Source organism: Mytilus edulis, chromosome 14, assembly GCF_963676685.1.
Source record: "Mytilus edulis chromosome 14, xbMytEdul2.2, whole genome shotgun sequence".
NCBI classification, from domain to species: domain Eukaryota; kingdom Metazoa; phylum Mollusca; class Bivalvia; order Mytilida; family Mytilidae; genus Mytilus; species Mytilus edulis.
This window is the reverse complement of record NC_092357.1, coordinates 29,248,692-29,276,557: the sequence shown is the minus strand read 5'-3', so window position 1 is coordinate 29,276,557 and position 27,866 is coordinate 29,248,692. Positions and strand designations below refer to the sequence as shown.

At 32.7% G+C, this 27,866-nt stretch overlaps 1 protein-coding gene across 1 annotated transcript in view; it reads right to left on the bottom strand.

Annotated features, from left to right (window-relative positions):
• Window positions 1-17,580: 17,580 nt before the first annotated feature.
• The window catches only part of LOC139503643 (uncharacterized), a 42,568-nt gene continuing 32,282 nt past the window's right edge, over window positions 17,581-27,866 (bottom strand). The window contains exons 3-6 of the mRNA XM_071293466.1: window positions 22,687-22,822; window positions 21,380-21,516; window positions 19,763-19,901; window positions 17,581-18,997 (exon numbers count right to left, since the gene is read on the bottom strand). Of these exons, the coding sequence (XP_071149567.1) occupies window positions 18,404-18,997; window positions 19,763-19,901; window positions 21,380-21,516; window positions 22,687-22,822 (1,006 nt within the window). The 3' untranslated portion in view covers window positions 17,581-18,403. The remainder of the gene's footprint in view (window positions 18,998-19,762; window positions 19,902-21,379; window positions 21,517-22,686; window positions 22,823-27,866) is intronic.

Genomic DNA, 27,866 nt, shown 5'->3' with positions numbered 1-27,866 from the left:
ACCTAAATTGTCGTCCTGACTTCTTTTTTTGCAAGTGTCTCATCCTGCCTTTTTTTTTACTCAAAACTCCTGTCCTGCCTATTTTTTTTAAATTTCATCCTAGCCCCCAACCCCATAAAAATCAAATGGTAGCTCCCTAATTTCGTATAATCTTAGTGTCTCAATTGATGTTCTTTCTGAAACCAACTTATACATGGTGTTCTCCCAATGCCAGGTATTGCACACACAACATATATATCTGTTAGAAGAACATGAGTCTTACAAAATGTTTTTGCGTAAACCCCTGAGGGTTTACGCAGTATATATTGGACGATATCTGTAGTCTTTCGGAACACCGGATGTTATTCGGAACACTTCTGTTCTTTCTATGACCACCTTTCAAATACATGCGCAATAGCTAACTAATCTGTTGAATAAGTATTAGCATCTTAAGTTGCTATAGAGATATTTTACGTATGATCTGAAATTTATTATGATATAATATTTCCTTGCACACGATTACAAGCTGCTAATATTAACCTACATGCGTGTATTTTAATTAGAGTCAAACGTTGAAACCAGCTGTGTTTAGATAAGATTTCATGTAAACAATGCGATTTATATTCTGAACGAGAATAATTAAAAATACAATCTTTAAAAAAAGTATTAGTAGCATTTTATTTTAGATTTTAAGTTTAGGGAAGATGTACATGATGTAAAAAGCAAGCTATTTATTTTGTTATACTGAAATTCAAGGGAAGTCTTTCTTGCATATGATTAACATGATTAAATTACAGTTATTTTTTGTGATTAATTATTGCAACTTTAATTAAAAAATTTTGGTTATTAAAAATGTAATTAAATAGATATTGAATATGAAAAAATAAAATAAAACGGAAACCTACAACTAAAATATATTAAAAAAAAATACACTTGACTATGCAAATTTTCGTTTTTCGTTTGTTAATACATTACATGCAAACATTATTTTGTTTCTAACTTCAACCTGTTTAAGATTAATTTTTTCTACGTTTATAAAAGTATGTTTTTCAACAACATGAGCATGAATTATTGAAAGTTCAAATAGGATCAGAAAAGAATTATTAAACGCTGTTTCTACTTCTGTAGCAGTTAGAAAATAACAACTAAACGACTCAAAACGTTTTCAAAACTTTAGTTAGAAACAATTGCACCCTAAAAGTGCCGCTTTAATCATAAATCTTAAAATTAATCATGCATGCAATTTCGGTAGACTTAATAGGGTCAGCATAAGATATCAAATGTCTATTTTCGGATACCGAGTGATGACAGATGCAGATCGATGCATTACGTTTGCGCGCATTACCATTACATTTGCGCGCAAAAATCATTACGTTTGCGCGCAGCTTTTGATTACAATTGCGCGCATTTTTTTGACAGGTCAACCCAGGTAAAATACAGATGATAATACTTATTTAATTATAATTTGTTCAATTATTAACAAGTATATTAAGTTCTCATTCCGTTAGTGTTAGTCCCCAGCTCACCAACGATGAGGTTGGAGTTGGATTTCGAGAAAGATAAGTCCGTTGTATTATGCACAAGCACTTAATCCTAGAAATATATAAAGATAAAAATTATAAAATGCTAAAACATACCTAATCTTTAAGGTTAAAGTATTGATAAAATAAGTGTAAATATATAATTGAACCTTACTTTAATTGTTGAGTGTTAATATTTTGTACTGTATAGTGCACTTTATAATAATACCAAGGACACAAGTGTTTAAGATTATTAGAATACAAGTGTATTGCTTAATTATGATTAATTTATCAGAGAAAAGGATTTCTTAACCGGTTAAAAAAATCAATATCTTAGCCAATTTCTTACTTAAACACTTTTCCAATTAATTTCAAATTTCAAAATCAAAGTTTGTTCAAGTATTATCTTTGCATATAAATTTATACATTGTATGTGTCTGAAAGTTTCAAAAGATTCTTAATTTTGAAAGGCTATATGAATCTTTATTATTTTGTTATACCAGAGCTTTTGTATTATCTTAAATAAACTTGCCATGTTTGTTTAAAATAAAATTATTGGTATTAAATTGCTTTGTTTTTTGCATTTACTTTTTCTTTTACTTAAAATATTGTAATGCCGTCAACCCCCCTTTTTGAATATGCTGTGTTATTAAGTACAAATAATAATACGGAGATGTCTGCGAGATGATATGCTTTGCATATGAGTGTATTCGATATGCTGATTACACTAAAATTGATTTAATTCTATTGTGTTTCAAGTGAGGTTATGAGTGGAATTTACTCGCGGTGACAAAGTTTGTTCCCGGAGTGCCGGTACCTTTAGTTCTGTTGTATATTTGAGATATTAACCTTTTTCATGTGTTCCTAAGTTATCCTGTTGGTGTAATAACCTTCATGTGAATACATATGTTAGTTATTAATGATTTTAAGCTGGAAAACATCTTTATTTACATAAAATGTCCAGTGTTTACATTTTGAATTGACATTTCGGGAATTTCCCTAATTAGAGAGATGGTTGCTGATTGGTCCGACTTATGTAAGAGAGTCTGTGATTGGCTGACATTCTTATAAAACTAAAATGATCAACTACGGAAAGCAGTAATTGTTGTGGTTTGGAATTGAATGTTATGAAACACCAAACTTGAAATCTCGGAGAATTTAGGAGGAAATTAAGGAGACGAATTGGTGCAAACTTTAGGTGCCAAATCGGGAGCAAATCCTTGGTGCAAATATTTATTGGTGCAAACTTTAGGTGCCAAATCGGGAGCAAATCCTTGGTGCAAATATTTATTGGTGCAAACTTTAGGTGCCAAATCGGGAGCAAATCCTTGGTGCAAATATTTATTGGTGCAAACTTTAGATGCCAAATCGGGAGCAAATCCTTGGTGCAAATATTTATTGGTGCAAACTTTAGGTGCCAAATGGGAGCAAATCCTTGGTGCAAATATTTATTGGTGCAATTGATGGTTTAGGTGTAATTCCTGGGTGTAAATATATTGCTTGGAGCAAATAATGTTTTAGGTGAAAATCCTTGGTGTAAAAATGGCTTGGTGCAAATAAATATATAGTTTTGTGCAACTTGTTTTGTTAGGTGAAATTCCTAGGTGACAAACTTTAAGAAAGTCAAGTATTTAATATTTATTACGGAAGCTTTATGGTAGGAACGATTTTGTGATTACCTTTAAAGAATTGTTGATTGTTGATTGTATTTATTATGTCTTAAGGAATTGAGACTTATTATAAACTGTGGATTAGTGAATCTGGTTGATTTACTTTAATGTGATCGAGTTTAGCGCTACACATTGGTAGTTTAATAATATTTAGATAGTGACAGATTTAGGAGGAAATTAAGGAGACAATTAGGGAGACTTTTGGAGGAAATTAAGGAGACGAATTTGGGAGAAGTTGGGAGTAAATCTCGGTGACTCAGTTTGGGTGGTAATAGTTGGTGACAATATATGTATAGGGTAAATTATACCTATAGTTTTAATTGTCAAAGAAATATATGTCTTGGTGACAATAATAACCATGTATTCATATACAGATGGTTATTTTAAATAGATGTTGTTGAATTAACACATGATTAAGGCTACATAATTTTATAGGTGTTCTTTTATTGAGACCCTCTGCAAGCCTGAATGAGCTATATGCTAATGATAGTTTTTAAACTAGTCGACTGAATCTACAGAGTGGTTATACTCTGGATTGTTATATATATATATATATATATATATTTAATTAGTTAGACCAACCATACCAGGAACCCAACCAAACCAGAAACAGCTAGAGCCTTCACAGCCATTCTCTCTGCCATTTTAAGATTGTTAAATAAATGATCACAACTTTTATATGCTTTGTCTTTTATTTATAAATAATAATTATATTGATAGACCTCTAGAGTCTACTATAGGTTAACGAAGCTGTAAAGTGTGTTGGTTCGACGGTATTCCAATTAGACGTCGGGCCATACATCTTATAGTAATATAAACCATACCAGTTAAAGAAATCCCTTTTATTTGTAACCTGTTATCTCTGGTGTCCGACTCTAACATCAGGGAGGTAGCGTTATATTTGGTGGCAGCGGTGGGATACATTTATAGAGTCTGTTATTGTTTGTACAATTACATAATTTAATTATAAAACCAAAAATTATAATAAGAATGGATGATTCAAACGTTGTTACGTTTAGCCCACATCTCAATGAGATTGTTGATGAAGCAGATGCAACTATGCATGAAAGTTTATTAGAGACACAAAGTTGTGAAATTTTTAAAAGAACGGAGAGAATGATGGCAGAGGCACGGGCAGAAATGAAACTCCGGATGGACAAATGTTTTTCCGATTTTTCAAATGATATGAACCAGATGTTTGCAAAATTTGAAGGGCAAGCTATGAAAAGTAGGTCAACCCCAATTTTAGGACGGGGAATTGAAAGTACAGCAAATAGTCTGGAACACATAGTCAGGCACGATAAGACTGATAAAAATAACAGCCATATTTCAGATATCAGACAGTCAAAACCTGATATCTCATGCAAAATAAAACCACAAATCTATGACGGTTCGGATGATTTGGAGGAGTATTTGACACAATTTGATTTATTGGCAGAAATAAATGATTGGGACCCTAAGACTAAGGCCTTAATTTTGGCTAGTAGTTTATCTGGAAGTGCTCGGGCTATATTAAATGAAATCACTGATCGGGAACTGCACGATTTTGAGTGTTTGGTTAATGCTCTGAAAAATCGGTTCGGTTCGATGAATAGGTCAGAAATTTTTAGGGCTGAGTTGCAAACAAGGGTAAGAATGAAAAATGAAACACTGCCAGAACTGGCACAAGCTATAAAGAGACTTACACGTAGGGCTTACCCGGATACTACTGCTCTTGTTATGGACACATTGTCCCTCGATTATTTTATCGATGCAATTCCTGAGACTGATATACGCCTCCGATTGAGAGAGGTTGGACCAACTTCAATAAACGAAGCAGAGAATATTGCTGTTAGACTTGAAGCTTTACGTATAGCTGATAGACAGAAAGGTCGGAATGTTCGTACAGTCGAGACTGAAACACTGTAGACCATTGTCTATAAAACAAAACAAAAATCATAAAGTTAATCAATGTATTAGATTTTTGTTAAACTCTTCAGAAATAATAAATAAAAGCAAACTTAGAAATAAAGTTAAATACTCATGTATTTTAAACATGATCTTTTTTATTGGACGGACATAAAAGATGTCGCCATTTGTGGAATAGGTTTTATGTATAAATATTATGTTGATATCCTTTCACTAAGGATGGCTTACTAGTTATAAAGATGAGGTTATACCTTGTTTTAAAATGAGAGATGATGTCTCATGAAAAATTTCCGAAGCGGAAATTGTAGAAGTTAATGCTACAGAGATAAACTATTACTCACGGCACAGTCTATGGTCGCGCTAAATAAAATTCTGTTGGGATTTGTTTTAAACTAACGAACATTTTGGGTGAGAATACTGCACTATATTAGTAATTTTAGTTTCAGAAATTTTAATATTAAAACATAGAATTTTAAGTCATTTGACAGTTTGGTTAAAACTCTGGTTATGTGGTGCTATGCGATTGTTCAACACATAGGATGAATTTTAAATGATTGCAATCTTAGTGAGAGGCCCTATGAAAAGAATGATTATCTTTACTCTTAATAAAGAAAACTAAAATAAATTATGTTGCTAGAAAGACTTGTCTCAGTTAAGTACTGAAATGTAGATGTTTTGGCCTGGCCAGTCAAAATATGAAACCTGAAGGTATGTTTCTTGAGAGAGTTGATCAGAAAAGATAGAGTACATGTTGGTCTGTAAATAACGAGAGGTACACAACGAAGCACCTTCCTAAGAAGGCTGCGTGCACCTAAAATATTTCACAGATCGTATAGTACTGGAGGTGGTGTTTGATTGCTCAAAAGAGATAGACACACGAGTGACCTTATTGCTGGTCAGTGTCTATAGAGCAAGGCTTGGCAAGAACGGGTCTGCAAGAGAAACGTTGTACAATGTTTGCAAGCCCGGTTCAAAGTATTAAGAGAGAAACAAGTATATTTAACATCAAAAAGGGTTAAAAAAAAAAAATCATTAACAGACAGGAACGACATTAGTGCTCAAAAGAGATAGACTCACGAGTGACCTAATCACTGGTCAATGTTTATGGAGCATTGAATGATAAAATGGTTTTGTTGGAAAAGCATTTCATTATGCTTACATACCAGTATATGAGAATGAAGGAAAAGAACCTCAAACCAGAGTGAAACGAAGTAAACAAAAACAGTCCGATAGTAAAATACATGTATTATTGGTCAAGAATAAGCTCCTTTATGTGTTTTAGTTACAGAAAATTATATCTATATTTAGTTGAGTTATATTTATATACTCTGTTTATCTGATATAGTAAAATATCAGCCAAATTGGAATAAGATTTTTGTTTTGAAAAATCAAAGTCATAAAGTACTGTAAATATACTGACTATGTTCCTGATAAATGTTATTTAAATGTTTGTTGAATATTATCAAATATTACTCAATTTTAGTTCCTATTGCTGGGAACCAAATCAAGTCAACCTATTTGGGGACCAAATTCTGAAGGATGGGGGCAATGTAATGCCGTCAACCCCCCTTTTTGAATATGCTGTGTTATTAAGTACAAATAATAATACGGAGATGTCTGCGAGATGATATGCTTTGCATATGAGTGTATTCGATATGCTGATTACACTAAAATTGATTTAATTCTATTGTGTTTCAAGTGAGGTTATGAGTGGAATTTACTCGCGGTGACAAAGTTTGTTCCCGGAGTGCCGGTACCTTTAGTTCTGTTGTATATTTGAGATATTAACCTTTTTCATGTGTTCCTAAGTTATCCTGTTGGTGTAATAACCTTCATGTGAATACATATGTTAGTTATTAATGATTTTAAGCTGGAAAACATCTTTATTTACATAAAATGTCCAGTGTTTACATTTTGAATTGACATTTCGGGAATTTCCCTAATTAGAGAGATGGTTGCTGATTGGTCCGACTTATGTAAGAGAGTCTGTGATTGGCTGACATTCTTATAAAACTAAAATGATCAACTACGGAAAGCAGTAATTGTTGTGGTTTGGAATTGAATGTTATGAAACACCAAACTTGAAATCTCGGAGAATTTAGGAGGAAATTAAGGAGACGAATTGGTGCAAACTTTAGGTGCCAAATCGGGAGCAAATCCTTGGTGCAAATATTTATTGGTGCAAACTTTAGGTGCCAAATCGGGAGCAAATCCTTGGTGCAAATATTTATTGGTGCAAACTTTAGGTGCCAAATCGGGAGCAAATCCTTGGTGCAAATATTTATTGGTGCAAACTTTAGATGCCAAATCGGGAGCAAATCCTTGGTGCAAATATTTATTGGTGCAAACTTTAGGTGCCAAATGGGAGCAAATCCTTGGTGCAAATATTTATTGGTGCAATTGATGGTTTAGGTGTAATTCCTGGGTGTAAATATATTGCTTGGAGCAAATAATGTTTTAGGTGAAAATCCTTGGTGTAAAAATGGCTTGGTGCAAATAAATATATAGTTTTGTGCAACTTGTTTTGTTAGGTGAAATTCCTAGGTGACAAACTTTAAGAAAGTCAAGTATTTAATATTTATTACGGAAGCTTTATGGTAGGAACGATTTTGTGATTACCTTTAAAGAATTGTTGATTGTTGATTGTATTTATTATGTCTTAAGGAATTGAGACTTATTATAAACTGTGGATTAGTGAATCTGGTTGATTTACTTTAATGTGATCGAGTTTAGCGCTACACATTGGTAGTTTAATAATATTTAGATAGTGACAGATTTAGGAGGAAATTAAGGAGACAATTAGGGAGACTTTTGGAGGAAATTAAGGATACGAATTTGGGAGAAGTTGGGAGTAAATCTCGGTGACTCAGTTTGGGTGGTAATAGTTGGTGACAATATATGTATAGGGTAAATTATACCTATAGTTTTAATTGTCAAAGAAATATATGTCTTGGTGACAATAATAACCATGTATTCATATACAGATGGTTATTTTAAATAGATGTTGTTGAATTAACACATGATTAAGGCTACATAATTTTATAGGTGTTCTTTTATTGAGACCCTCTGCAAGCCTGAATGAGCTATATGCTAATGATAGTTTTTAAACTAGTCGACTGAATCTACAGAGTGGTTATACTCTGGATTGTTATATATATATATATATATATATATTTAATTAGTTAGACCAACCATACCAGGAACCCAACCAAACCAGAAACAGCTAGAGCCTTCACAGCCATTCTCTCTGCCATTTTAAGATTGTTAAATAAATGATCACAACTTTTATATGCTTTGTCTTTTATTTATAAATAATAATTATATTGATAGACCTCTAGAGTCTACTATAGGTTAACGAAGCTGTAAAGTGTGTTGGTTCGACGGTATTCCAATTAGACGTCGGGCCATACATCTTATAGTAATATAAACCATACCAGTTAAAGAAATCCCTTTTATTTGTAACCTGTTATCTCTGGTGTCCGACTCTAACATCAGGGAGGCAGCGTTATAATATATAGGAAGATGTGGTGTGAGTGCCAATGAGACAACTCTCCATTCTAATGACAATTTAAAAAAAATTAACCATTATAGGTCAATGTACGTCCTTGAAGGGTTCAACACGGACATAGCCTTGGCTCACACTGAACAAACATAGAAACACCAAGAAACTTGACATTAAATGACATATATAATTGGAGATTACTTTCTCTAGATTCAACTGGTTTTTGTTAAAAAAAAAATCAATATTGGAAATCAATTAATTTTTCATTCAAAACAGATTCGCTTTAAAATTCAGAAGATGTGGTATGAATGTCATTGACACAACTCCCTTTCAAGACACAATGTGGTACAATTAGGCAAAATGTAAATTTACAGGTTACATTGTTTTCTTTCAATACAAACCATCTCGGTGATCAGTAGGTTATACAGTGAACCCAAATGACTAGACTAGTATTAGAGAAGAAGGATAGGTCAATATAAGAAACCTACTTCAGTTCAATTTAAATATTTAGATTATTCTAATGAAATAATCAAATGTCAGAGAGAAAATGTGTTTTTAAAGTGGTAGGAATACCAAAGAGAACTCTCCAGTAAGATACAGTGTAGTTAAAGTAAGGAATAACAGGTTATAATACAGCATTCAATATTTGGCTCACTTTGAACTGCATCCTACTAAGGGTACAAAACACTGTTATAACAATTCAAACAACATGCTTCTGACTAAAACATGTGCTTATGAATATACCTGTTTTAAAAAATCTTACATACATACCATAAAACATTAATGTAACTATACCATGTAAAAGACACTTTTTAAAAGTTAATGAAAGAGCAAAGTCATGTTCAAATATAAAAGGAACACCTTTATGTGAGTTTTCCTTGTTCAAATAACTATGAACAGACACTACAGTTCAGGTTGATTCTGCTTTGTCTACCGGCCCACCAAAGGAGTGGGCACCGGGTGGGCAAAAATTCTACCTTGTCCACTCTGCCCACACATAGGAGTGGGCATGTAGTTCCTTTTGTTTAATCTAAAAAAACATGCAAGTACAATCACTTGAAAAAAGCAGATAAGCATTTGTAATCAATATTTTTACAAAAAAAGAGATTATAGCTAAAGTGGGCACGGGTTGGCAGGTTGAAAAAGCAAAATCAAACACAGGCTGTTGTGTATCTCAAATTCCAATAAAAACAGCTATTAAGTTTCACGTATTGCATTTCTTTTTTATAAGCACAAAAATCATTAATTTGTTATTAAGCCTAGAAACCAACTCTTTTCTTAAAAAAAAATCTAATATTTAATACCAAACATGCATTTTGGGTTTACGATTGCATTTCTTTTTTTTAAAAGAAAGCAACTTGTCTATGTGTCCAAGGTTTTAGATCTATGTATCACTATTTATATTTCAATTATTTACTGTGCGCGTGGTAAACCAGTGACACTTTACGCAATGAAGAACACAAATAAGAAGTGTTGACAGATTTTTTAGTTCCTAAAGTTTTAGTCGAGAGAAAGTTATAAAAGGGAGAGTCTATCTGATATTTTGAAAATAAACTGAATATGCAATAATTTTTTATCGTAAGTTCAACAATAAAGATTGTGAATTTCAACATCTGGTGCGATTACAATGACACGTTTTAAAAGACACAAATTTAACACGAAGTTACATTTTTGAAAATTACAGTACTGTACTGGTTAGCAACTCTACGTCACAACAATACGGCACATCGAAATATACCAAAGGAATATTCCAAATCATAAGTATAAACTAAAATGACAACGCCATGGCTTAAAAACAAAAAGACAAACAGAAAACCAATAGTACACTGAACACAAAAGTCATCATAGAAAACTAAAAAATGAACCATATCAAAACAAATGCGCAGAAACTGCTCCCAATGTGGCATTCAATCATTTAAAATAAATTGCATTCATTTCATTGAACAAGACATGTTGGCATGGCAGTCTTCTGTCCTCTAACATGTCTAATTCCAATTCCAAAAATTATTTTTTTTAAATTTTTATATACATCTCGAGCCAATTCAACTGTACATGTAACAACCTGGATTTGATAATATTAATTAGAGATTAAAATAATTCAAGAAATAATGTGTGGAATAAAACCGGCCGCATATGATAAATGTTTTGCTCATTGTTGAAGGTTGTACGGTAACCTTTAGATGCTAATACCAACATTGTTTGTACAATTGAGTTGTCTCATAGGCAATCATTCCGCAACTCCTTAAAACTAAATAGTTCAAGAAATCTTAAGTGGAATAAAATCGGCCGCAGGGAAAAAAACCGTAAACGAGGTCTGGCAAGACGATACAAACCGCCGTCATTTTTAATATTGGCAAGTAGGTGTTCTTCTGGTAACAGAAGTAACCATTGAAAAGTTCCTCTAAGGAAAATAAGAGTGAACGAGGAGCACGACCCCACACGGACACTAGGCCATAACTTGAATAACGCTTCCTCCAGTGGCGGATTCAGAGGGGGGCGTAGAGGGCGTACCCTTTGCTCGGACTTTTTTTTTTTGTTGTAAAATGATTAGTCAGACTAGACTTCGTGAACTTTGCCATTTCCCGTGTACTCTTTATTTAATTTTTATGCGACAATTCTTTACTTATAAAGATATTTTTCGCTGGAATCTACTGCTTATCAAAGTCCTGTGTCTGTGATTCGCCATGGTGGAGTTGACCAGTGCATCGAAAAAACGTCGCTCGGTCATTTTAATATTCAAATTACAGTAACGCATTGCTTCGGCCGAGAATGACAATCATGCCACCTTTAAAGCGACAAAGGATTGAGCAAGAACGTATTGACTTCTATTTCATTATTCTACCAAACAGAAAGTAATACTCTTTATATAGACTAATATTACACTCTCATGACAAAAAAAGTTCCACAACAATATAAAACACCTACGAAAACATGTTTAACCCCTAACGCCCCAGCCTATTTTAAAATAACTGAATAATGATCCCCAGTCAGTATAAGCTCTATATATATTTAAAGTCTAATGTACGAACAATTTGATTTGAGGAGACAGTCTTAGATATTTGAGAGAAAAAAATGACTCTGATGTTTGCCTTAAACAAAAATTGTGGTCGTATCTGGATTGAAAACAATAATCTTGTTTTGCTATTAAAAACGAACATTTCCAACAAAATTATTAAGCATTCAATGAACATGATGAATAAAAACCGGCATATTTTATTTTGTGGCAGGAGTTTGCATGTCTGACCGGCATGTCTATTTCGCCGAACTAATATATTGAATACTTTTTTCAAGACCAGACAGCAACCTGCCTGCTGGGTGTGGCCTTTATGTCCCCATTTGTCGGCCGTCAATCATAAATTCGTTGTCATTTCAGAATCATTATTAGCCTTTGGTTGATTTGAAACCCCTCACTTCCCTTAATTTTGTTGGGTGAAATATATCAACCTAACATTTTGATAAAAAGTGCCTGTTTGTCTTTTTTTAACTCGTGACTGTCGTATTTTAAATTTAATCCAATAGCCCGGCGTATATCTTGTTAACAACAAGATATTTGTGAGGTTAATATGATAAACTTATTACTTACAACAAACCGGCGAGATTTGTCCATGTCTATTTTTTACTGATAAGTCCCATGCACATCAAATTTATCAGAACGTAGATTTGGATCCATACTACTAGTATCATTTTATGATAGACAATTAATAGGGAGAATACAGCATCAAAAATATCCAACCCTTACACTTTACAGCTTCAAAATATACATACCCCAAGCCAGGAACCGCTGTTTAAAAAGTGCATATTACACTTTATATTTCATGTTTTTAGCCCCAAAAGGGCCCAAATTATTTTTAAAAACTTCGCACCCCTTTCCAAAATCCTGGATCCGCCCCTGTCCTCGGTACTTGGAGGATAACATTCAAAACTGGTAACAGTCATGAACCGGCCGCTCTGGTAAACAAGAGAAAACCGTTTATAAAAAACACAACTTTCCTGTGGTACCACAGGAGAATATTTTAACATATGGTCTAACGTAAATTTATAGGGTCACGAATGTCGATCCCCCTTAGTTTCATCTTACCAGATCCCGCCTCTGCACTAATACTGCGACAACTGTTTTATTAAAGATAATACTAACATACAATGAAAAATGTCAAATGCATTAAAAAGAAATCCTTTTTTGAAAGCGCACACATCTATATGTTTATACTGTTGAATTCTAGAACTTAAAGTTTTCTCCTTTCTTATAGTAAACGTCCACCATCATATCATCAGCAGATTATAAGATGCGTAAAAACTAGCACTGTCTGTTTGAAATCAGTATCAAGTATTTATATAAAAATGTTCCATCCTCAATTTAAAAGCATTCTGAATTTAAACGTGAAATTGCAATAACAGTTCAAGATATAACTGGACACAACCACTGCAATATTATGCTATTCTAGACGAGTTGAAAAGTTCATCCTCTACAATAATTGCCATACTCTATTTAGCCGAAAATCCATTGTCTCCAGCTGAATCCGTTTCCAGTCTTCCTAAACTCACTAGGCATATACTTAAAAAAACATTATAAAACAACAGCAGAAAAAAATAATACAAAATAGGAGATTGTCGAGGTAGGTGGGTGGGATTGAACGTTAGAAAATTTGGAAGTGACGTCACAATACGCTAAAGTCACGTGACATACACGGTCAAAGTTCAGAATGGAAAGATAAAAGGGGGGACTCGAGAATAAATACGGAATTATAACTTTTATTAAATCTGTAATATCAGTAAACCGATAAACATTATTATCCTGATTTGAAGTAATTTCTCGCGATTTGATTGGCTTATATTGTCCTAATAAATTTTAGTACATTTTTTTTATTACTGACGTCAATTGGAATTACCTCCCTTATTTATTACATACCATTGACATAATAATAAAAAAAAAATGAGTTGCTTTATAGTCTTAATATTTTTAATTTTTCACAGTTTTAGATCAAAACATCTAAAAGATATTTGGTTGATATTGTCCTAGTAATATTGAATTTGAATATAATAATATGTAATATAACAAAATCAGGATAAATTCGTTACAGTGTTCCGTATGTCGTAACTACAATCCCGATCCCATTCCACGAATATAACATAACAAATTAGACATTAACCGGGTTTGTACTTACATGAGCAACACGACGGGTACAACATGTGGAGCAGGAGCTGATTACCCTCCCAGAGCACCTGAAAGGACATTAGTTTTTAGCGGGATTCGTGTTGCTTCATCTTTATTCTTCTATGTTGTGTTTTATTGTTTGTCTTTTTCTTACTTAGCCATGGCATTGTCAGTTTATTTTCGATTTATGAGTTTGAATGTCTTGAGATATCTGGTATCCTTCGTTCTTCTTTTATAGCTGATTATGCGGCATATGTTTTTGCTATATTTCCTCAGATCTCTATATACATGTAGTGTTCTTGTTATTGATATATAGAATAGAATAGAACAAGTACCTGGGCACGTCCACTCTATTTTTTTCGTTAGATGAATTCTATTTGTGTCCATCTGATTAGTTGAAACTTTTTCAACTTATTTTTAAAGTTCGTTCTTATGTCGTACTGTAACATCACTATTCCAGGCTAGCGGAGGATTAGAATCCCGCGAACATGTAAATCACCGCCTCATGATGTATGTGGGCCTTTTTCAAAAAATGTGGATTTTCTTGTACAATCAATATTTCTAAAAAAGTGTAAATATTTTTATCCAATTTTTAGATACACAATTTAGTTTTTGGTGTGTGTAACAAGTTCCAGCAAATTCAATATGACATTTAGCTACAGAAATTGCTTCCAGTGGGTTTCAAAGGGTCCAAAAACCCCAAAATTGCTTGTACGAAATTGAAAAACTAGTCTTTTTTATATGCTGGTTTTAATACCCAGCGGAAATTATTATTTTTCTTTTGACATTGTTATAATATATATAGGTATCACTGCAGGTATGTATACACAAATACAGGGAATTATTAGATTGTATCAGCATTTTTATTTACTTTTCATTTCGTACTTAAAAAAATGTCAACTACATAACACAAATGAAATAATGTTGCCAATAAACAACTGATTATATCCCTTGTAACCAAGGAAGTGCTCTCTACTTACTCTTCATCCTCTGATGACGTGCTTAAAGTTACAGGATGACATCATTGATTAATTTCATTATAGATTAGTTTTGGTGAGTACAAATTACTCCGTAATTTTATTCTATGTCAACTTTGTAACGGCAAAAACATTGATAAATTTTGGCATAAATATTTTTTTTTACATAAATCATTCAAAGTCTATAAGACTGACTCTAATTCAATAAAAACCATTTATCTGGTAGTATTAGGGTCAGGAAAAACATCCAAAAACCACAAATAGGTCAACTACATAACGGTCAACTACTTAACGTTATGTAGTTGACAAAAAGCGTTATGTAGTTGACAATGCTGAATTAAATTCCCTTTAAAATATGTTTCTAAAAAGTGTTATTTTAACATGTTTAACTGTTTTGAAAAAAGTGTGATGATTTTTATGGAAATCTATATCAAGCAAAATGTAAATATTATTAAAAAAAAATTAGGGACCGAAACTAAATCCGTTATGTAGTTGACATATGTCCCATACTTGTTTCTATGTTATTTTTTAAAATATTTTTGTAGTAGCATTAAAGATTGCATATTTTTATTTCAGGTTGTATTGTTGTTAAACTATTCAATTTCATATATTAAATTTGAAAATTGAATATTTTTTTGTATTGTTATTTCACAACTGAAATATCCACATTTTTTTAAAACGACCCATGTATGTGTCTGTCCAAAAGCAGGAGGCTTGTAATTCAGCGGTTGTCGTTTGTTCCTGTGCTACATATTTGTTTTTCGTTCATTTTTTTTGTACATTAATTAGGCCGTTGATTTTATCGATTGAATTGCTTTACATTGGTTATTTTTGCGCCTTTTATAGTTGACTATGTGTAATGGAGATTGGTCGTTGTAGAAAGGCTGTACGTTGACCTTAAGTTGTTAACTTTGTGTAATTTGGTCGCGTGTAAAGAGTTGTCTCATTGGCAATCATACCACATCTTTTTGTATACTATAGTTGTTACTTTTCATGTCATTTGTTCTCTTGTAGAAAGTTGTTTCATTGGCAAGCATACCACATCTTCTTTTTATTATATTATTTAATGTTTATAAAACCAATTGAAATTCAAACTGATCACACGCACGAAATACACGCACGGACGATACATGCACAGTGAATGTACGCTGAAGCATGATAAATCCACAATTCACACACGATGAACGATGCGTGTTACACGGAGAATTAACGAAAAATAAATGATGAATGATGAACCCACGATACACACACGGTGAATAATGATGAACCCACGATACACTCACGGTGAATAATGATGAAACCACGATACACACACGGTGAATAATGATGAACCCACGATACACACACGGTGAATAATGATGAACCCACGATACACTCACGATGAATAATGATGAACGCACGATACACTCACGGTGAATAATGATGAACCCACGATACACACACGGTGAATAATGATGAACCCAAGATACACCCACGGTGAATAATGATGAACCCACGATACACTCACGGTGAATAATGATGAACCCACGATACACTCACGGTGAATAATGATGAACCCACATTACACACACGGTGAATAATGATGAACCCACGATACACTCACGGTGAATAATGATGAACCCACGACACACACACGGTGAATAATGATGAACCCACGATACACTCACGGTGAATAATGATGAACCAACGATACACACACGGTGAATAATGATGAACCCACGATACACACACGGTGAATAATGATGAACCCACGATACACACACGGTGAATAATGATGAACCCACGATACACTCACGGTGAAAATGATGAACCCACGATACACACACGGTGAATAATGATGAACCCACGATACACTCACGGTGAATAATGATGAACGCACGATAAATAATTCATTGACGAATGAACGATAAGCACTTAACACACGACTCGTAAAGCCATTTGTTTAGAATGGCACTATTAAAAATTGATATACATGTATGATGATTAATGTGTAAGGATATACCCATTTTAGATATCGCGCTTATAGTGTTGATTGGTCGTTAATGTTACTAAACATTCAATGTCGTAAATAAATTAATTGTTAAGAGCATTTCCAATATTATTGATCATTATTGAGTGTTGTCAAATTTTAAAGCTCGTCAATTTTTATAATTCAACTTAGTATTAAATTAGATAAAAACATTATTTATAAATTGTTACATTTTAAAGTTTTAATCATTCGTTTTCGTTCAGAAATGTATGAAATATTTGCCACTGGACACTACACAAACATCGATCCCGATGAGGCAAAAATAGATATTTTCTTCCTCAAATTTACAGATAAAACATTGTTGTGCTGATATTTAGAGTAATTATGTATAATTATGTATTTATATAAAATGAATAGTGAATGCAATATATCTTTTTAAAGAGGGTCGTTTGTTCTATAAAAAAAAAAATAACTTAATAATTTTTTTTTTTAAATTGCCATTCCCAAAACTGGCAACCCAATAGTTGTCTTTTTCTCAAACCAGTTTTAGGTACAAATCCTGTATTTTTTAAGGTATAATATCGGAGATAGTTTGTCTGTTGCGCATTCTTTGCTTTTCTATGTATGAATGTTGTCTGTCACGAGATTGTTTTATTTAGTACTTAAAGAGTTGTTATATTGTTGTATCATTCTTTATACGAAAAATCAAACATATTGTTTTTACTGCATTTTTAATTGAAAAAAAGTATGATAAATCGAAACTACAATGATCTTAACGTTAAAAAGATACTTTTGCATCTTTTGTTAAGAAATCAGGCCAGGAATGACGAAGGATCTCATGTTCACTAGAAGTGGTGGTGTTGGATGAAAACAGCAAATAGGATGTAGACAAATAAAATCAAGTTCGATGAACTTTTTATTTATCGTGGCAAGGTTCCCCTTGTATGCGCGAAATAATAGTATATTGGTCAACAAAAGAAACGATAAAAGGAAAAGTATTTCCGTATAAAATGAAATTGGAGACACTGTACCGAGGTGAATAATTGCCAAATTGGTCTAGTATTTACCATTTCAAGACAAGTAATCGATTGTTTCCCTTTAATTTTTTTTTATTTCAAAACTCGAAATTAGAACTTTAACTGTAAAATGTTAAACATGATCTGCTTAAAATTTGAATGTCTTTGTAGATATCTTAAAACATTACTCTCATCTTTAAAGTTAATGGTCGACTTTTGCCATCTTTTTCCGCAATATAAATTTGACCTCTGTGTTCAACAACACGATATTTTCTAACTTTCGAATTTGGTCAGATTCTTTTAATCATATGTATTTGCTTTGAAAATGAATGTTTTTCGTTGTATAATTTACCGTTTTTTCCCTATTTATTATATTAAATGATATAAATTAGAGTTCAAAGATGTATTACATTAGATGTATGTTTCATTATGATACTTTATTCTGATTGGCTAACTGCACATCACGTGTTATTCCGTAAACATTTGCATCGCTCAATAAAACTTTTCATTCATGATAACACGTGGTCCCACAATCGTTTCTTTTGTTGACAATTATATAACATAAATAAAGCATGATAATTTTTATGCATATATACTTTTTTTCTATGTATCAGTTTTCAATAAATATTTGTTAAAGATGATCAAAGATCAGCTACATTTTTATTTTGCATGTAAGCATGTAGAGCTGTCCGATTAACAAAAATGAAATTTTAAACAAGAACAAAAGAATCTGGACCTGTTGCTTTGTACACCAGTGATCGACATTTGGCAAAATCTTTTCCCCAAATATCAAAATGGTAATCCCATATTTTCTTCATAACAAGCGGAAGTGCTTTAGATTTACCCGAAATATCCGAAAGTTCCTTAATCCATTCCCACTGGTTATCTCCTCCTATCACACGTTCGGAATCCTTCGATATTATTCGGTTCATTTCTTCTTGATCCGGTAGATTAGCCGAACCTTCTAGTACAGACTGTATAAAAAAAGCTTGATACTCGCTTGTAGGAAAAAATGCAACTTCTCTTACGATGCCCATGAAGAAAATCGTAGAATAGTTTGGTGTTAGAATATATTTGAATAGGCTGCAGATGAGGTTACCCTTGCCAAGTTTTAGTAACCCTTCCGGTAGGATGGAGAAGTTGTATTTGTATCCAGTGGCATATATGACTGTATCAACTGGTATTTCCTCGCCGTTTTCCAGAACTACAGAGAAGGGTGTGTATCGTTTAAAGCCAGAAGTCTTTTGGACGATGTTTTCCGGCAAACGTGTTTCTAACTTTGGTCCTCTGTGACACAAATACACCTTCAAAATATATCAAAATTATTACATATTATGCATTAGGAAATTTTTAACATTAGGCAACAATTAAAAATATTTTGGTTTGCCCCAACCCTACCCAAGGTTGAGACAGTGGGTAGGTAGGTAGGCATTTTTTTTTAAAGAAATTTACGTATCAAATGTTTATTAGTCTTCATGCCTTTCTGATTAAAAAAAAACTTCTTCAAATCAGGACAATAAAAGAATTTGAGTAGACAGCTTTTTTCTGGGTAGGTAGGGTTTGGGCAAACAAACTTATTCTTTTTTATGGCCTTATCGTTCGTACGTAGCATTATTTGTACTTTTGAATTAAAGACACCATTCAATACAAATACATTATAGTACCTTGATTTACCTTGATTTATCTTTTATATATTATTGTTTGAACATGCTCTTTCATATCTGAACTAGCTCAATGACCTTCAGGGGAAAATACAAATAATTCTTATTACTTATAAATTGCAAGAAAACAACAAAAAATTTTCATAATCAAATTACTTATAAACAAATGCAGTATGGATTATTTAATTAAAATGTCTGCATTCCAGATTTTTACATGTTCTTTAACGTAAATACCATTGCCATTTTTTTTTTATAAAAGATGTAGACGTTAAACATTGCATTTTTATTATTAAGCTACGATAAAACACGCTTTTTTAAAACTTAAACAAGATAAACAACTGTGTATGGTTATATTTCACTTGTAAGAAAACAGATGATTCAAACGTTTTATGAAACGATATAACATACCTTTTTGGCACACTTAGAAAGATCAAAACTTATGTCTATTCCAGAGTAATGTGCTCCCAAAACGGCTACTGTCTGTCCAGCAAAACCTTCAAAGTCCTGTTCTCCTTCAATGGTTGGATAATTTGGAGTTGAACAATTTCTGCAGAAAAACATCAGTACATGTACCAAATAAGAATGTAGCAACATAATATGTCGTTATATATCATATAGAACTTTTCGTGATAATGGTATTCAATATGTACAACACATTCACATACGGAGGGAATCGGCAGTTGTTATTTCCTAAACAAACACCAAAATTATACCAAAAAGAAATGCATTATGCTAGATTATTACGTAGGTCTCATGTTTAATGGTCATGTCACACCAGTCAACCTGTGGGAAAAATGCATGTCATAAGGGAGCTACCATTTGATTTTTATGGGGGGGGGGGGGGGGGGGGGGGGCTAGGATGAAATTCGAAAAAAAAGGCAGGACAGGAATTTTGAGTAAAACAAAAAGGCTGGATGAGACACTTGCAAAAAAAAAAGGCAGGACGACAATTTAGGTAAAAAAAAGTCAGGATAAACTAACAAAAAAAGGCAGGACCGAACAGAGTGAAAAATAAAAAGGCAGGACAGAGATTACAGCAAAAAAAAAACGCAGGACAATTTTTTTTATCCTAGCCCCCCCCATAAAAATCAAATGGTAGCTCCCTAATGTGCATTGAAGAAGAGAATATCAGATGACAACGCGGACGAACTTTTATCATTTGAATTTAAGAATTTGAATTACATTAAATCAAATTACTCCTAAACATTTTCACATGGTTATTACTTATTTACTGAATTGATCTACTATTTCAACCCATGACCCCATTACCGGCCAACCTCACTGTTCTTATTAAACCTATAAACCATATGTTGTGGTTTGTGAAAAGAAGGTAGTAAACTTTGCTTTTAAATCACTTTATATTAGCTGATATAATTTAAAATTCTGGCTTTTAAATGTCCAAAGAAAGTTAAAATCATTAGTAAAACTGTTATAAAATTGAGAATGGAAATGGGGAATGTGTCAAAGAGACAACAACCCGACCATAGAGCAGACAACAGCAGAAGGTCACCATGCAGCGAGAAATTTCCCGCACCCGGAGGCGTCCTTCAGCTGGCCCCTAAACAAATCTATATACTAGTTCAGTTATAATGAACGCCTTACTAAACTCCAAATTGTACACAAGAAACTAAAATTAAAAATAATACAAGTGAAGACTAACAAAGGCCAGAGGCTCCTGACTTGGGACAGGCGCAAAAATGCGGCGGGGTTAAAAATGTTTAATCAATACATTATGTATCTCTATATTTAAATGAGTTTATCGTGAACAGTGTCAATAGAGGAGAATTAACTCATTTTTGATGTCTTATTTCCGAAAAAAAAATCAAATTATGTATACTAACCTTTAGTTAGGCACAAGTTACTTGCGTTTAATAAAATATATTCGATAAATGGAAAAAGGTCACAGGAAAAAAACCTCCCAAAATCCCAAGGAAAATAGGCCACAGGAAAAAAAGTCACCAAATTCCAAAGAAAAAAAGTGACAGAAAATAAGTCACAAGAAAAAAGTCACAATATATAACTTACCCAAGACACACAATAACATCATCGAACTTTTCTGTATGAATATCTTTCTTCTTTCTGATATCCCCGTAAGACAACAACCATTTGGTATCTCTTGAACTTGGATTGACAGGTTTAATTTGTTTTACATCCATGTTAAACTTTTGAAATAAAAAAAAAATACAGAGATATTAATGTCCTAGGGGAGACAAGTTTTATAAGTTCCGAGACCACAGTTATCGTCCTTTATAGTCCCTAGTGTGGATAGTGTGTAACTTGCCATTTTTTTTTATTCTCCTTCCAAATTTATTTCTCTTTATTGTCTGCCTAACATAGCAAGTAGGGGGATGAAATTACACTGTAAAAAAATTTGGGTCATGAATTTTAAAGTAAAGTAGTGATTTGTGTCAGCTGAAAAACTTCAAGGTTTAAAATTAGCACTTCGGAAGCTATCAAAAGATTTCAAGACCCCCCTTAACATAAAATTGTTCATATTTTATGTTAGAGCTGAGGATTTTTTTATTAACTTTTATATGATTTGTTCTAAAAATTGTACAACACACTATAAACAAAATATTGAGAAAGCGCAGGTGGCATTTCTTTAATTTTCATTTATTAGATATAGGAAGATGTGGTGTGAGTGCCAATGAGACAACTCTCCATACAAATAACAATTTAAAAAGTAAACCATTATAGGTTAAAGTACGACCTTCAACACGGAGCCTTGGCTCACACCGAACAACAAGCTATAAAGGGCCCCAAAATTACTAGTGTAAAACCATTCAAACGGGAAAACCAACGGTCTAATCTATATTTTATAAACAAAACGAGAAACGAGAAACACGTATATTGTCTAAAAGAAATGCACTACGAAATAACTGTCGTCTCGGACCATAAGAAGTTTTCGCTTTTAACATATATCAACTTAGATTGTATGTGTACACCTTTTAACTCTTTTCTTTTATATACGAAATTAGGATAATAATCTAAAATTCCATCACGTTAAAGATCCGTATAAGAAATAACATGTAGAACGTGTTCAATATTTATATCTATCATACTTAGCATCTTATTTAGATATAGTAAGATGTGGTATGAGTGCCAATGAAACGACACTCTATCCAAGTCACAGTTTATAAAGTAAAGTAAACCATTATAGGTCAAGGTAGGGTCTTCAACACGGAGCATTGGCTCACACAGAACAGCTAGCGACAAAGGGCCCCCAAAAAATAACAAGTGTAAAACCATTCAAAAGGGAAAGAAACTGTCTAATCTATATATACAAAAAGAGAATCAAGAAACACTTATGCACCACGTCAACAAATATTTACCTTAATATATTTCCGGATACCACACTGATCGACAACTTTGTTAAGATACGCTAACATCTCAGTTCGACTTGGAAAAGAAGGATAGCCGTCCATTGGGAAACCATCAATTTCCATCAGCTGTTTTGGTATGTTCGTTCTGGAATAATAATGATTAAAATAAGTTTTATTTGAGGTAGATAGGGGTGTAAAATGAAATGAGAATAAAAAAATATTCTAAATATAAATCAATTGTTTCAAAAACAATTGTTAGACGGTCTTTCCCCTCCAAAACATGAACAATTGATTTTTTTATTGATTGATTGGTTGGTTGGTTGGTTGGCTGATATACTAATTAAGCCCGTGGGATAGGGTCTCTTTGAATAAGCGAAAATGAAACAAATGCGATCTTGGACCCCGTATTAAACAGATTTATAGATTAGTTGATAGGTTGATTGATTGATTGATTGATTGATGTTGATAGGTTGATTGATTGATTGATTGATGTTGATAGGTTGATTGATTGATTGATTGATTCATTCATTCATTCATTCATTGAAAGTCTGCATGGCACTCTCCCTGTCTTAGCGAGGCCTAGGACTTAAAGTCGATATTCTGACCGACGACGTGGCTGCGTACTTATACATCCTGCATTCCCAAACAGACAGCCCAAGGATATCCTAAAGAATAAAAGTCCTTACATCTTCTTTTATTTTAAATTTACTCTATTAATTTCTTTTCAGGGGAGACCGTTGAACAGAGCACATGTGTATTGATCGGAGAAACACGATCACTATTGGTTTTATGATTTACAGGTCATTGATGACGGATCGTGCATGCATCTTACGTACACATGTTTACGGCAGCACAGAATTGTATTTTAGTGCATCTTTACAAATTTGATTGTAGGAATTCAGCAATATTTACGAATTTAGGAGCATTTTTTTACGTCATTGAATTTTAATTCTCAATCAACCGCACCGCACCTAACGGGAACCTTTTTTCTTGATTCATTTTATATATTTTACATGTTAACTATTGTCGTTCAATGCATTTACACAAACATACTGCTGTTATTTTAGTATTTCAACAAATCGTTCAGCCATCAATTTCAGAAAACACATGAATTGGAGTATATTTTTGCCGGGATGAATTTCTATTTTAGACGTTTGTTTATAAGAATGATTGCATTTTTAAAATTAAAATGTACAGGACTGAACTCCAAAGCTAGCGAAATGGGATTCCTCCAAAAAGAAAGAAACAAAGAAAAAAAGGGGGGTTGGAGGATGGTGGACCTTGGTTGATAAATCACAATAAGATGCATGTATACATCATGATAGTTGCAAAGTTTGAGGCTAAAATTAGTTCATTTTGACTTTTCAGTGGCATGGAACCCCTAATAGTTATCAAAGGTACCTGGGGTCGTGTCAATGAAAGTATCCTAGGATATGTTCTAAGATATGTCTTAGGACATTATTTAGGATGGTCTTAGGACGTGTCTGAGACATGTCTTAGGATGTAAAACAAAGCTATCTTAGGATAGTCCTAACTACGATGGTCCTAAGACCATCCTAACATATTTATTTAATTGAAAAAAATATGTAGGGAATTCAATGACATATATTTTTGTTCTATTTCACTATATGTGTAAAGGCAGAAAGGAGGACTCTTTTATGGAAAACAATTTATGCAAAATAAAAGTTTTAACGTAATACTTGTAGAACGTTATTATACACGACAAAAACATACAAATGAATTGCATACGACAACAAAACTAAATAGTCACACAACTTTGTTAAATGAGATATTCGATTCGTGTTGGAATTTTTGTTTTGTCTTTGGGTCCACACGATTTCATTGCATGTATTGAATAAGGATTAAGTAAAAGGAAGTCATTTTCCCCCACATTTAAATTGACATAGCACCGTTTGGTTAGGTGCAAAAAATGTTACTCATGATGATAGTATTTTTTAAGCAAAAAGGACAGCCCCATTTATTCCATATAAATGTATGAGCGTAACGATATGACATCGTCAAACATACTTTTTGGAGATTTTCTCTTGATGTCCATTTCATATAGAGTTGTGTACAGAAAAGCAATTTTAGTTAATAGTAAAGCATTTCACCATATGACTTGTCCGCAATATCTCAATGTAATTTCTAGCACACCCACACAAATGTCTTGTAATATGCTTATTATTCCCAAAACTCAAACTAAATACTATGAACGCTTTTATTTTTATATCTGGAAGCATTTTAAATAACAAATTTGTCTACAAATTGAAAATAATGTAACACAATTGAATCTTTAAGAAATATTGAAAATTTTTGTTTAATTGGTTTATTTTTTATAACATTATACTAGTTTATTGTTGTATTAGTATTCTTATTAATGAATTTATGCCACATTTGTTGTTTTTATTTCGTTTTAGGACATCGTAACCTTTTAGGACTATCCTAAGACACCTATTTATATATCCTAACTTTAGGACCAAATTTAGGACATATCTTATTTTAGGACACCTTCGTTAACCTGACTTAGGACTAAGACGTGTCCTAAGACCATCCTAAGACATGTCCTAGTCCTAGGACAGCTTCGTTGACACGGCCCCAGGATTATAATTTAGTACGTAAAACAAGGACGCGTACCATTTCGACAAAAACTTTCCACTAATATCAGGAAGCGACTAACATTTTGGTCCAATTTTTTTCATACGACTTACGGTTCACGTGTTTCAAAAACATAACTACAAAATTATTTGCTGAAGGCAGATGACTCATATAAAATTTCACCGAATCACGTCGAACCAAATTAGCCAAAAATTCCTGATGATGTAACGAACAATTAAGAAAAACAATTTTGTCGATATCTTTTTTTGTTACGAACAAGATGCACACATATGATAAACCGTGAAGAAAGGAAAAAAAATAATCAGAACAAATACAATAGTCCTTTCCACAGAAAAGTGGAAAGACCTAATAATTTGTCAAAAGTTGATATCACGCTTTTTTACAAAAATATGATAAAGCACATACTAGGTCATCGGCCTTTTTTCACCCTACAGAATGTGCAAAATTGTCAGAATGTGTATAGATCATGCATGGAAATTCCTATTTTGTTTGATAAAAAGAATTTTAATATGACGTGCTTCTTTCGCTTTGTGAATAAACCCATGCTCTAAATCCAATAAAAGTTGTTTACACATGCGTATATTGACTACTGTAGAATTGTGAATGTTATCAAATTGGCAAAGTAGTTTCCAAACTCTTAAATGGTGCACATGATGTTACTAGTTCATTTATTATGACTGTAATGTGTTGCAATTGGAAATTGACATATTTGACCTAGATACGACATCCGTTCATGCTGGATGTTCAAACTCCTTCCTCTCAAAAATCACAGTGCCAGTCAATTGCTTGTTTACAAACAAACAAAATGGAGGTCCATGGAAAAGCATACACAAACCCTCTGCACTTATACACATCGGACATACAAATTACATGTACCTTAATTGTCCTAATCAGAATCGAAATAATTGATGCAAGCTATACTTTATTGTAGTTTTAACATGCATGTATGGCACGCCTGAACCACTTTTATTAATTAATCTTAGATTATCTCAGATAAACTAGGTTTATCTCAGATTATCCCAGTTTATCTCAGATAAACTAAGATTATCTCAGCTTAATTCAAATTGGAGAAAATCCTAGTTTATCTCAGAAAATACAAAAAAATCATTTTCTGGAGAAAATCCCGGTTTATCTCAAAATATTAAGAAAAACTAGGTTTTTCTGAACGATTTTCAGATAATCCTAATTTATCTCCAGATAATTAATTTTCTCAATTTCAGATAATGAATTATCTCATTTCTAGAGAAAATCTAGGTTTATCTCGGATTTTAAATATACCAAAGAGTAATGTAACGAGTGTTTTAATTGGACGAAAATCGATTAAACTTTTACTTTCTCTTGATGGCGACGAATTCACTTCCTTTTATTGGGTGAACGGTAATGTGCCAAAATATGGGTCATAATTTTGCGAGATTTTATATAAAAATTACAGTCCTTTTTCAGAGGAGGGGCGACGTTCATCATACGGCACGCAATTTTTACTTATATGCTGTGTTATTGTGTCATTTATCATGTTAATATCAAACTACTCATGGTGTGGACATCACCGTTATCGACACCTGGACAAGCGAAATTTGTTGAATAAATTATAAAAACAAGTAATATACAGAAAGGCTGATTATATACAATATACGTATACTTTGTACATACATAATAAACAAATTTGTCAGCTATTTCTTTTACACAAACTGACTGTTTATTACCGACGGCTAATTTCGACATCGATATATATCTTCCTTGAATATATATATCACCATTCTGTATATCTATCACCAATATGTATATCAATTACCATTCTGAATGTCAATAACCACTATGTACATCTATCACAAGTTTAGAATATTTCACTCCAGTCTCAATAGAAAGATTTTATACTTTCCAAAAATATATGGTTTCGAAGTACAGTTATTGTATAAAAGGGAGATAATTGACCAATTGAGTGACAAAGAAAATCCTACTATCTTTGTGTCTTCAGATCTTCAGATATCTAACGTTAAAAAGAATCTAGGTATTGTAAGTGCAATATAATTGACTACTACTGGTTGTACTAAATGGCTGCCTATTTACACTTATGAAGATTATATGATATTCGACTTGCAAAAAGATTCAATGGCTAAATCATATTCCAGTATGAAGTAATACCAAAGTTTCAAATCTGGATAATTAACTTGACCTTTAATCTAGACTTAAATTCCAAAGTCATATATGATTAATCTCAAACCATAGACCCTTATCCTGTACTATATCCAATTTGAACAGATTTATCATGAATGGACTTAATTTAAGTATAATCAGTTGTGGTATTCATTGTTAAACGAGGACAGAAAAATACGTCATTTGGAAATAAACTAAGAATTAATATATAGACATTTTAGGAAAAATTTAAGTTTTAACCCCTATATGACTATAGGCAATAGAAATCAGAGAATTCAAATGACAGAATTCGGAACAAGTAACCATAATCTTGAAATAAAGAGAGGTAGATACCGGGGGCTCCAGGCAACAGATAGAATTTGTGATCTTTGAAAAAAGTGGAAGACGTACTCAACTATCTTCTAAGTTTTCATCTTTTA